The 12,760-nt window shown below is 41.7% G+C and overlaps 2 protein-coding genes across 2 annotated transcripts in view; both read left to right on the top strand.

Annotated features, from left to right (window-relative positions):
* The window catches only part of LOC115191388 (uncharacterized), a 29,691-nt gene extending 17,354 nt beyond the window's left edge, over positions 1–12,337 (top strand). The window contains exon 7 of the mRNA XM_029749263.1: positions 12,042–12,337. Within this exon, the coding sequence (XP_029605123.1) occupies positions 12,042–12,223 (182 nt within the window). The 3' untranslated portion in view covers positions 12,224–12,337. The remainder of the gene's footprint in view (positions 1–12,041) is intronic.
* Positions 8,512–12,190, top strand: LOC115191323 (zinc finger protein 184-like). Its single transcript, XM_029749200.1, has 3 exons — positions 8,512–8,664; positions 9,032–9,162; positions 10,905–12,190. The coding sequence occupies exons 1-3, from the start codon at positions 8,565–8,567 to the stop codon at positions 11,958–11,960; spliced, it is 1,287 nt and encodes a 428-aa protein (XP_029605060.1). The 5' UTR covers positions 8,512–8,564; the 3' UTR covers positions 11,961–12,190.
* Positions 12,338–12,760: the final 423 nt, after the last annotated feature.

Here is a 12,760-nt window from a genome sequence, read left to right as displayed (position 1 = left end):
TCCTTCACCTGTGATGGAGAGACACAATTGTCCTCAACATTACTCCCACCGTCTTTGGTCTTTGTCATGGTAGCAACGTAGGCTACTCTTTTACTCCTCGCAGTTCCAGACAGGGCAGTTCCAGACATTCACCCTCTGAATATACACAATCCATGTCTCAATTGTCTCAAGGCTTAAAAGTCCTTCTTTAACCTGTCTCCTCCCTTTCATCTACACTGATTTGAAGTGGATTTAACAAGTAACATCAATAAGGGATCATATTCACCTGGATTCACTTGGTCAGTCTATGTCATGGAAAGAGCAGGTGTTCTTAAAATGTTTTGTATTCTCAGTGTATGTTGACAATTATTTGAAAATAACAGAATTACAAGGCACAGGTAAATGTTTCTCAAATCTACAGAAGGCAAATCATTTCTCCAAAATGAAATATTTGATGATATTAGTTGGCAGGGGTCTTTACTGCTACATTGTGTTTTCATGTATTTCAAATATCTTTAAAGTATTTTTCTGGTAGATGTTGTCTAAGTCCCCTCTTCCATCTGTTTGACCAGAAATCAAAGCCTTTGCTTATTCCTATTTTGTAGGATATAAAATGGTTGTAAGATGTATATATGCCTACATTTCCCAAAAATATAGACTCTTAGCTTTCATTTGACATGACCCTATGATTTGCACATGTTGGTGCTGTGGTAAACTGTGGTGTGTTGGGTTGAGCATGCAAAGATTGACACAAAGACAGGGAGGCTTTAGTCCACAAAAACAACTTTACTCAGACAGAAAATAAATAAATATAGCAACAACAAAAAAACACTCGGTCCTTCTTCTCTACTTTTGCTTGGAGTCAGTCTCTCCCCCTTCTCTCTTGCAGTGTGCCACCATGCTCCTTTTATTTGGCCTCCAAGGCTGGTTGGCACTTTCCTCTAATTACCTCGACTGAGAGCTGTCCGTGTCTGGGTGCCCAGCTCCCTTATTCCCAGCAGAGGGAGCCAACTTCGCCTCACGTACCTCCCCTTTATTACCAGACCCCGGGGTAGACCTCCTGGGATACCACAGTGCTCATGGATTCTTTTACATGGAAATGGCCATTTGTTATTACAGTCTGCAGTCCATGCTGGCTGAGAGACTCTAAAGCGGCTGGTCACAAACCCTGGATCAGGAGCCGTTGCTCTTCCTTCCCGAGTCAGAACCAGGATCGAACCGCAAGGGACAGAGACTCCACCACCACACAGAACACAACCAGTGGACAGGTGGACTGACCAACTTCAGTCCTGGTGGTCATCAGTGACACAGCCCAGACCACCTTTTCACAGTCTCAGTGCAGGGATGGAGCAGGGCCTGGGGCTGATACAGATAGACCCTTCCATTTCCGATGTACAAACACCACAGTATCCATGATGAACAGAGCAGGTCACCCTGGGCTGCAGCCTTCACAGAGAGTTGTGGGAGATGCCCCTGGTGGTAGTCTAATAGGAAGTCTGTCTTCTCTTTCAGGATCTCGCCTAATGCCTAGGGAATGGTTTCATGGAGGGTCTAGGCGGCTGGTAGCCTAGTGGTTAGAGCGTTGGACTAGTAACCTGAAAGGTTGCAAGATCAAATCCCCGAGCTGACAAGGTAAAAATATGTCATTCTGCCCCTGAACATGTCAGTTAAGCCACTGTTCCTAGGCTGTCATTGAAAATAAGAATTTGTTCTTTGTTCCTAGTTAAATAAAGGCAAAATAAAAAGGCCTGCCTCAGTTACCTCATGGTTACCCCACCAATACAGGCAAGGTCAGGGTGGGCATAAGATGTACCTAGCCTATAACACAGCACACATCCCAAACAATGGCTAGATGTCAAGGAGGGGGCGCAAAGACTAACCACCTGAGGGTGGTTGCTTCTGTTTCTTAATAAAGTATGGGTCTGGTGGGTCGCGACGTAAATGTATAATTATTTCATTAATAATTACTGGAATTTATTTGGCCAAGTGCAATTTAGCAGCAATCTCTCAGTTTGGTAGCTGCGCGAGTGTGAGCGGTAGAGGGTGATGCCCGTGTGTTTCGCGGTTTACCGGATCTTTTTTCTGCAGTTCTGTTGAAGATCACTCCGCGATCCACAAGCTGCAGCGCTGTTGTTCAAGCCACTGACTCAGTGATGCCAATTTAGCACCTTTGTTGCTAGATTTAGCAACTTTTCAGACTACCCTGGCAACTTTTTTTTCAAGCAGTACCTAGCAACACATTTAGCTACTTTTAAAAATGTATTTGGAACTTTTAGCAACTTTTGAAAAGTGACTCAAACGCTGAAATGCACGCATTTTCCCTCTAAATGACACAAAAACTATTTTCTCTGTCACACAGTCAGTCACAAAACACGTGCCTGGCTGCAAAAGTGCATTGTGAGTGACGTCAGCAGCAGGCGCTCAGCTCGTGCACAGGCAGCAGCAGGCCAGCAGCAATTTCAGCAAATTGCAAATCATTGTTAGCTGACTGCAGCAGCAGTAGTATGGGTTCGACGAGCCAAACACAATGAATATAGTTGGTCACGAATGTAGAATTTACATCAATCAACATGTCTCAATCAAAATTGTACAGACAGAAGTACAGAAAAGAGTGGGAGTCTGTACCTGAACAAATGTCAAATCATATTTTTTGCAGAGATGGCCGTCAATTTGAGTATTTATTTATTTTTTATTAACAACAAATCAATACAGGAAGTACATGAGGGAACACAAGTATATATGAATAATATACAATGGACAATTGAGCTAGGGGGTACAATATCTCATTACATAAGGACCTTAAGGGACATACATACACTTATAATTCTACAGCTTTTTTGTTAGTAGAGTATTTCATTGTCTTAAAATACTGTTCAATTTCGTTTTGTAGGGTAAGAAAATTTGTTTTTTTGTTTGTAAATTTATATTTGTGAATATGAAATTTGGCCAAAAGAAAAATGAAATTACGTACAGAAAAATGTTTCAGCTTATTCCTATCGTAGGTAAAGAATCCAAGCAGTACATCTCTCCACAATAGTGTAAGACCTTCATAAATCTACTGATGTCTTGCCACAGTTTTCTTACATGAATACAGTCAATTTGAGTAACGTTATTGTGTATTCTACGTAATGACGCAGTTTTACGTTATCACGCAATGACATCACAACGTCATTTAGCAACTTCTAACAACAAATCAACCTGCCTCTAGCAATTTACCCTGAAAATGTGTTGGCAACACTGCACTGACTTGTTATTCCCACTCGCCATCACCGCTGTCATGAAATGGACTCATGCTAGAACTCACAAGTTCTGACTGAGCTCAATCGTCACGAAACGCAAATACAGTGATTACTTGTTGTCTCTTTCATACAAACTTTGAGAAATAACGAGGAGCGCCCACAATATGTTTTGTGTGGGGAAGTGCTTAGTAATGAGTCTCTCAAAACGAACAAATTAATAGAACGACACGTACTGACCCAACATCCAGGCACAACATGACGGTAAACCCAGGGAGTTCTTTCAGAACAGGGCAGAATGCTTCAGGAAACAGTACTTCGAAATTGGAAAAGTAAGTCAACTAGCAAGGCATTGTTGTCATTTCATTTATGCAGAAATAAGGGAGTACTATCTCTCATAGTAGATGTGAGTTTCTCTTTCAAACAATCCCCTGGCCTTGTAACGTTACACAGCTAATAGCTAACGTTAGCCAAAGCAAGCTAACTACTGAGAATGCAACCCTAAGAAACAGTACAGGTGAAGATAAAAATTTATCAGGCCTACAGTACATTTTACTATAGACATTATTGTTAAACAAGTCTAGATTGGAACTGTTGCTGTTAAAATACAAGTAATAATTTTTATTCTGAACTGGAATAAACTGATTGAAGCAAGATGCTTTTTGAGGCAAACACTCTGGGTTGCTCATCTGCAGCATTAAGCGGTCTCCTGCCTGACTGAGAAAGCAGTAGATGTTCTGATCCAGTTTGGCACCACATACCTATGCAAGTCAGGGTTCTCAAGTACAGAAACAGTGTCAATGCTGAGCATGACCTCAGTGTTGCACTGTGAAAAACTGAGCCCAGAATAGACCTGCTTGTTGAAAACTTCAACCAGCCACACACCTCTCATTAGGACTGTGTGTATGTAGGTGTTTTCTGGTCTACATCTGTGTGATGTAATCAATCAGTTTATTCCAGTTCAGAATAAAAAAAATGTATTTTAAACAGCAACAGTTCCAACCTAGACTTTCTATCAACAATAATTTATACAGTAAGATGTACAGTAGGCCTGACATGTATCTGTACTGTTACTTAGGGTTGCACGTTCAAAAAGCCTGTGTGTGTGTTCTGTTATACATCTGTGTGATGTGATCAATCTGTTTATTCCAGTTCAGAATGAAATTATTTATTGTATTTAACAGCAACAGTTCCAACCCAGACAGGTATGTAAGAGTGTTTTTAAATAGGGAAAATTAAACATGAAAAGATATTTATGGGTATTTCATTATTTGTTTATGTCTATATTGCATTTTTGTTAGGCATAAAGGCATTGAAATGTACCGATGAATGCCATATGCTGCATTTGCTATAGGCCTAGCTCTGTTTACCTTTTTGTTGGTGACACTTTGATATCTTGATCATTTGCAGGGCAAATCCACAGATGAAACAATAACAAAATTGTCGCCCGCCTCTGTAATCTGATTACAATATTTTTTTGCTGGTAAAGTAAAGGATTACAGCTACCGTTTTTTTTTAATCCGTTACTTCCCAACCCTGGTTATATAGCAAATGTGCCTACTCTGGTCTTGGCACATGCACTCTTGCCAACAAACTCGGAGATACAGTGCGCGTAGGCAATCTTCATTATGAGATTATTATGGATAAGAGTGATATTATTTGTCAAACAGCAGCCACGCATCGATCATCATGTCACCAAAATAAGACCCTTGATATTTATTGGAAAGGTGCATCAAGCTCATCACTTTGCACCTTCACCACCCTGTGAAATTCATCATAATGTATTTAATCTGTAACATAATAAACTGCATGCACTGAGTCGTAGTGGGAGGACCACACAATATCATAGCATGACTCCAAGTTCACTTCGAAGTGATGGTTAATATAGCAATATTTGCGCATGAAGGCGTTTCCACCGCCATTTCTTGCAGAATACATTTTACCGACACAGAAAGATACAACCATGTCGAATGAATAAATGGTCTTCGTAATTTTTTTTTTTTAATCCATCAGCCTGTCGTGACGTTTTGCCTGCGACAGATAATTCATCCGCATGAAATGGTTGGATGGAAACGTGGATAGTTACGGAAATTGTTCTAAACAAGTCTGCTCTGAAAGATACTGATCGTGAAATATTTTATGTGTAATGTAATAAACAAAGAACAGCCCGCATACCCTTTTCATTTAGCCACACTCTGAGCTATGACGCCAACCAATTGAGCGCAATAGTAATGGCATCTTTTTGTATGCACTAACGGAGGCTAACTCCGCCATGGCTCGTTGGCCAAAGCCTATGGGGAAATTAATGTTTTTTTGCTTATAAACACCGAAAATAAGGTCTGTGGTAAACACAGGTTCAGGAGAATTTATACGTTTTGTTCTATGAGAATCTAAATCAGTTAACCATACTTTGTGAATTTTGAAGCATTTATATAATCAAAACAAGCACATAAAGGCTTCATTATTCATAAAGGTCATGTTAACTGACTGATATTATCTCATTGAACAAAATGTAAAGGATCTCCTAACGAACAAGAGATAGAAAATGCTAACTCATCTGTGGTTTTTAGGACTACGTGCTCGCAAGGTCTACGCCTATAAAATCCTTTCTCTAACCTTCATTCTGCCAGTAAGAACATGCAAGACCGAGCAAGAAAAAGGCTGTGACCTCGGCAATTTCCCTTCAAAATAAAAGTTCTGCAATGAAGATAGTAAAAACATTATAATACAAATGGTTGAAATTCGTACAATTTTATGAGAAAATGTTAGCAGACTTAGAATTGTCTTTAATAATATCAAAAAAGGACAAAAGTTTATCGCCATAATTGCATAAATAATGTCATAGCATTAACATTATTGTTAGCAGCATTAAAGGTAATGATAACATATAACTGTCTCGTAAATTGACTGTACCCCCTAAAAGGGGGGTCCATTCTACTCAGGAGCACTTCTACTTTCCAAATCCACGGAGTTTACAACGCGAGGAGCATCACTGCTCATTTTGCAGCCCTTAAAGTTTGGCCTATCAGTTTAAATGCAATAGGATTTTCATATTGGACATACATATTGCATTGTAGTACACTATGAAACAAAGATAAATTAAATTAAATTTCGGGCAAAAAGGTATACTCAGCTCCATCATTCATTAAATCAGATGGCTCATTCACCACAAAACCCACTGATATTGCAAACCAATTTAATGATTTTTTTCCATTGGCAAGATTAGCAAATTTAAGCATGACATGCCAGCAACAAATGCTGACAGTACACATCCAAGTATATCTGACCAAATTACGAAGGACAACCATTGTAATTTTTAATTCTGTAAAGTGAGTGTGGAAGTGGTGAACATATTATTATTGTTGTCTATCAACAATGACAAGCCACCCGGGTCTGACAACTTGGATGGAAAATTACTGAGGATAAAAGCGGACAATATTACCACTCATCTTTGCCATATCTTAAATTGAAGCCTACTAGAAAGTGTGTGCCCTCAGGCCTGGAGGGAAGCTAAAGTCATTCCGCTACCTAAGAATAGTAAAGCCACCTCTACTGGCTCATATAGCTGACCAATCAGCCTGTTACCAACCTTTAGTAAACTTTTAGAAAAAATTTAGTTTGACCAGATACAATGCTATTTTACAGTAAACAAATTTACAACAGACTTTCAGCATGCTTATAGGGAAGGACATTCAATAAGCACAGCACTAACACAAATTACTGATGATTTGCTGAGAGAAATTGATGATGACGAGATTGTGGGGGCTGTTTTGTTAGATTTCAGTGTAACTTTTTACATTATCGATCATAGTCTGCTGCTGGAAAGACGTATGTGTTATGGCTTTACACCCCCTGCTATATTGTGGATAGAGTTACCTGTCTAACAGAACACATAGGGTGTTATTTAATGGAAGCCTCTCAAACATAATCCAGGTAGAATTCCCCAGGGCAGCTGTCTAGGCCCCTTACTTTTTTTCAATCTTTACTAACGACATGCCGCTGGCTTTGGGTAAGGCCAGTGTGTCTATGTATGTGGATGACTCAACACTATACACGTCAGTTACTACAGCGACTGAAATGACTGCAACAGTTAACAAAGAGCTACAGTTAGTTTCAGAATGGGTGGCAAGGAATAAGTTAGTCCTAAATATTTCCAAAACTAAACTGCTTGGAGTAACACTGTCATTGTCAAACCATATTGGTACAACAGTAGCTAAGATGGGGAGAAGTCTGTACATAATAAAGCATTGCTCTGCCTTCTTAACAGCACTATCAATAAGGCAGGTCCTACAGGCTCTAGTTTTGTTGCACCTGGACTACTGTTCAGTTGTGTGATCAGGTGCCACAAAGAGGAACTCAGGAAAAATGCAATAGTCTTAGAATAGGGCAGCACGGCTGGCCCTTGGATGTACACAGAGAGCTAATATTAATAATATGCATGTAAATCTCTCCTGGCCCAAAGTGGAGGAGATATTGACTTCATCACTACTTGTCTTTGTGAGAGGTTTTGACATGTTGAATGCACTGAGCTGTCTGTTTGAACTACTTGCACACAGCTTGGACAAACATGCATACCCCACAAGACCAGAGGTCTCTTCACAGTCCCCAAGTCCAGAACAGACTATGGGAGGCACACAGTACTACATAGAGCCATGACTCCATGGAACTCTATTCCACATCAAACCATGTGTTTGATGTATTTGATAACATTCCACTCCAGCCGTTACCATGAGCCCGTCCTCCCCAATTAAGGTGCATCTAACCTCCTGTGGTAGAGTCCAATAAATGATAGGACTCCACACACAAAAAACATGAAAAAATAAAACAAATCACATAGAAATACTTTAAATTATTCTTTCTATGATAACTTGTATAAAATGTATAGATAAATGTGGACATTTTCCATTGTTTTGGCACAATTATTCATTTTCAAAGTGTACAGGACTTTTATTCAGAAGAATTCCAAAAATCCGTGACTCGGAAGTACTTAGTCCTTTTTGCCTGTGTCACAGTTTCTGGTCTATAGAGTTTTGTATTGCCTTTGGTCGGACTTTTGCCTAAACCCCAGTGTCCAATTACAATTTCCACGTTAGCGTTTTTAATTCGCGTTGAAGACAGGACTTGGTTGATATATGTTATTTAGGCAACGCTAGCTAGCTGCTTACAATGGCTAACTGTATGGTTTTTCACACTCAAATAGCCTCCGTCATGGAGGTGCTTGCGAATGCAGCCGTGGCAGAGATCTGTAAACTCGTTGACGACGATTATGCAGTGTTTCGTTTGGAAGTAACTCAAAGCCAGAAAGAAAACAGGACATTGCGGAGGAAACTACAGCTACTGGAACTGAAGATGGCACGGGAGCGCGCAGAGAGGACAATGCGAGAGCGCGTCCTCGCAAGTCGTCCAAGAAGTGTCAAGATTCTCGACCAGTACAGAGGAATGGCAAGAGGTACATTTTGCAGAAAGCCAAGACTGCGGAGCATAGCGCCCTGTTCCCCTAAGCGCACGTGTGGCTTTACATGTGTTAAGTACATATGGTTGACCAAAATTGGGTGTTGGTCAGTTTTTGTATTGCATGGAATAATTCCCCTGATTCCTTTGTTCAAGATAACTAAGACACTATCATATTTTAAACAGATTCTTGATTTACAACATTTCCTATTATTTACTAATTGAAAACAATATGATGCATGGAACATAATCAATCGATCTATAAATAGTATATCAAGAAGTTATGTGAAGTGTTACCTTACAGACAGTGTCAAAACTGTCAATAGTGTACCTAACCACCTCTATTCCCCCAATCACACTCTCAGGTGAAGGACATCTCACTGGAAGCCACAGAAGCTTTGTGAAGCCAGTGGGACACAATACATGGAGAGATGACCAACCAATCACAGTTGATGAAGGGAGTGGAACCTCAACCCAGCATGTTATTGTGATAGAGGTTAGTGTAATAGTGTTGCATAAAATGTTTTTTTTACTTTGTAAATGAAATGTGGCCTGTTTATTTCCGAAAGGCTACTCTTCAGCAATTCACTTGCTTACAGTGCATTAGGAAAGTATTTAGACCCCGTCACTTCTATATTTTGTTACGTTACAGCCTTATTCTGTAATTGATTAACTAGTTTTTCCCCCTCATCAATCTACACACAATACCCCATAATGGCAAAGAAAAAACTGAATTTTTTATTTTTTTCTCTCTCAATATATTAAAAATAAACTGAAATATAACATTCAGACCCTTTACTAAGTACTTTGTTGAAGCACCTTTGGCAGCGATTACAGCCTCGAGTCTTCTTGGGTATGACGCTACAGGCTTGGCACACCTGTATTTGGGGAGTTTCTCCCATTCTTCTCTGCAGATCCTCTCAAACTCTGTCAGGCTGGATGGGGAGCGTTGCTCCACAGCTATTTTCAGGTCTCTCCAGAGATGTGCAATAGGGTTCAAGTCCAGGCTCTGGCTGGGCCACTCAAGGATATTTAGAGACTTGTCCCGAAGCCACTCCTGCGTTGTCTTGGCTGTGTGCTTAGGGTCGTTGTCCTGTTGGAAGTTGAACTTTCGCCCCAGTCTGATGTCCTGAGCAGGTTTCTAACATGGATCTCAATGTACTTTGCTCCTTTCATCTTTCTCTCAATCCTGACTAGTCTTCCAGTTCCTGTCGCTGAGAAACATCCCCACAGCATGATTCTGCCACCACCATGCTTCACCGTAGGGATGGTATTAGCCAGGTGATGAGTGCTGCCTGGTTTCCTCCAGACGTGATGCTTGGCATTCAGGCCAAAGTGTTAAGACTTGGTTTCATCAGACCAGGGAATCTTGTTTCTCATGGTCTGAGAGTCCTTTAGGTGCCTTTTGGCAAACTCCAAGCGGGCTGTCAAGTGCCTTTTACTGAGGAATGGCTTCCGTCTGGCCACTCTACCATAAAGGCCTGATTGGTGGAGTGCTACAGAGATGGTTGTCCTTCTGGAAGGTTCTCCCATCTCCACAGAGGAACTCTGGAGCTCTGTCACAGTGACCATCGGGTTCTTGGTCACCACCCTGACCAAGGCTCTTCTCCCTCTATTGCATAGTTTGGCTGGGTGGCCAGCTCTAGGAAGAGTCTTGGTGGTTACAAACTTCTTCCATTTATGAATGATCAAGGCCACTGTGTTCTTGGGAACCTTCAATGCTGCAGAATGTTTTTGGTACCCTTCCCCAGATACGTGCCTTGACACAATCCCGTCTCAGAGCTCTACGGACAATTCCTTCAACTTCATTGCTTGGTTTTTGCTCTGACATGAACTCTCAACTGTGGAACCTTATATAGACAGGTGAGTGCCTTTCCAAATCATGTCCAATCAATTGAATTTACCACAAGTGGACTCCAATTAAGTTGTAGAAACATCTTAAGGTTGATCAGTGGAACCAGGATGCACCTGCGCTCAATTGCTTTATAGAAAAATAAGGTATTTCTGTTTATTTTTAATACATTTGCAAAAATGTCTAAACCTGTTTTCACTTACTCATTATGGGTTTTTGTGAGTAGATTGATGAGGAATTTAGAATAAGGCTCAAACAACAAAATGGTGTCTGAATACTTTTCGAATGCACTGTACCTCTACATCCTCATTTATCTCGTGAGACTTCCCTATGACATTGTTATTCAACTCATGTACCGGTAATAACCTTCTCTTTTCTTGTGTTAGTCTGCAGAGGCTGCAGGTCCTGGGGTTAAGCAGGAGATGGCTGAAGGAGAAGAGGACCCACGGCACAGCAGAGACAGCCAGACTGCAGCGGCTGGATCGCCCCCTGTAGCCACGGAGGACCCCACCACCGCCCCAGCGCAGCCCAGCAGCATCACGGAGGTCAGTGGAACGCCGAACATCCTCTTCAAGACAGAGACATACCCCAAGACTTCAATGGTGCTGGGGCGACTGGGCTGTCCTGCTCCCCACTCAGAGTATTTACTTCACGGTAACCTGACGACGGTTCTGTCCCATCAGGACTCCGGTGACGTGTTACAGACTGTCAATGATCCGTCCTGTTCATACGCTACAGAGACACAGATGATATCTCGTGACATGCCTGTGGGCTTAGATACACAGACTAATCCAATGAGAGGAGACTGGAACCAGTACAGTAGTAGTGTATACTCTGAAGGGCGCCTAGATAAGAAAGGGGAAGGTCTGGTTGTAGATGAGGTGACTGTGAAAGTGGAGGATGACGCTCCTCTGACATGGAATGCAGACCAGACTCATTTAGGAGAAGGACACTCGCAGGGCAACAGCAGTGATTTCTTAGACTACAGGGAAAGCTTAGAGACCAATCTAAATGTTGGGACCCACTCCCCTTTACATGCGTTCAGGGATCGAGACCCAGTGTCCACGTCAATGGGGTCTTCCGATTCACACAGCCATGTCCTTTTCGATCAGGTATTGAATTCAAACGACAGGGTTAGAGCCCAGGCTCGGGGTGGGGGAGCAACATCAGGCAAAAGTAAAGAGAAACGGTTCCTTTGCATGTTCTGTAACAAAGGCTTCAGCTGCCCCCAGAAGGTGGAGATCCACCAGAGGGTCCACACAGGGGAGAAACCATACAGCTGTACCCAATGTCACATTCGCTTCGCCCAGGCTGGTGACCTGAAGAGGCACCAGAGGGTCCACACAGGAGAGAAACCTTTCAGCTGTACCCAGTGTAACATGCGCTTTGCCCATGCTGGCAACCTGAAGAGACACCAGAGGGTCCATACAGGGGAGAAATAATACAGCTGAGCCCAGTGTGAGAAGAGATTCTACCGCCAGCAGCCAGCTGAAGATGCACCTGAAGGTCCACACAGGAGAGAGGTGGTTCGCACTGCAGGAAGAGGTTCTCAGAGAGGAGCTACCTCAGGATAAACCAGAAGAAAACCATTCCGTTGAAAGTAACCATTCCAACTCGATTGCTTCTGACGTTTAGATCAAACTCTGCATTAAAGACAGATGAATTGTCAAAAGATTCACAGTTGCATTTGGAATTACTAGAGTAACATATTTCAGTGTTGAATATTCAGGAGGAATGTTGCTTCCAGACATTGTGTAAAATATACACTGTGTACAAAACATTAGGAACAACTGCTCTTTCCATGAATCCAGGTGAAACCTACAGTATGATCCCTTATTCATGTCACTTGTTAAATCCACTTAAATCAGTGTAGATGAAGGGCAGGAGACAGGTTAAATAATATTTTTTAAGCCTTGAGACAATTGAGACATGAATTGTGAGTGTGTGCCATTCAGAGAGTGAATTGGCAAGACAAAATATTTAAGTGCCTTTATACGGGTATGTAAGTAAGTGCCAGGCACACCGGTTTGAGTGTGTCAAGAACTGCAACGCTGCTGTTTCCCATGTGTATCAAGAATGGTCCACCACCCGAAGGACATCCAGCCAACTTGACACAACTCTGGAAGCACTGGAGACCTTTGAGTCAATGCCCCGACGAATTGAGGATGTTCTGATGGCAAAAAGGGGTGTAACTCAATATTAGGAAGGTATTCCTAATGTCTTGCGCACTCGGTGTACAAGG

The sequence above is a fragment of the Salmo trutta genome, chromosome 4 (assembly GCF_901001165.1).
Source record: "Salmo trutta chromosome 4, fSalTru1.1, whole genome shotgun sequence".
NCBI classification, from domain to species: domain Eukaryota; kingdom Metazoa; phylum Chordata; class Actinopteri; order Salmoniformes; family Salmonidae; genus Salmo; species Salmo trutta.
The sequence above is the reverse complement of the archived record's forward strand: the minus strand, read 5'-3'. Positions and strand labels throughout refer to the sequence as shown.

Coding starts and splice junctions, on each gene's coding strand:
- LOC115191323 (XM_029749200.1), top strand. CDS start 8,565: ATGGCACGGGAGCGCGCAGAGAGGACAATGCGAGAGCGCGTCCTCGCA. Junction 8,665..9,031: donor GTACAGAGGAATGGCAAGAG/GTACATTTTGCA, acceptor TCACACTCTCAG/GTGAAGGACATCTCACTGGA. Junction 9,163..10,904: donor AGCATGTTATTGTGATAGAG/GTTAGTGTAATA, acceptor TTCTTGTGTTAG/TCTGCAGAGGCTGCAGGTCC.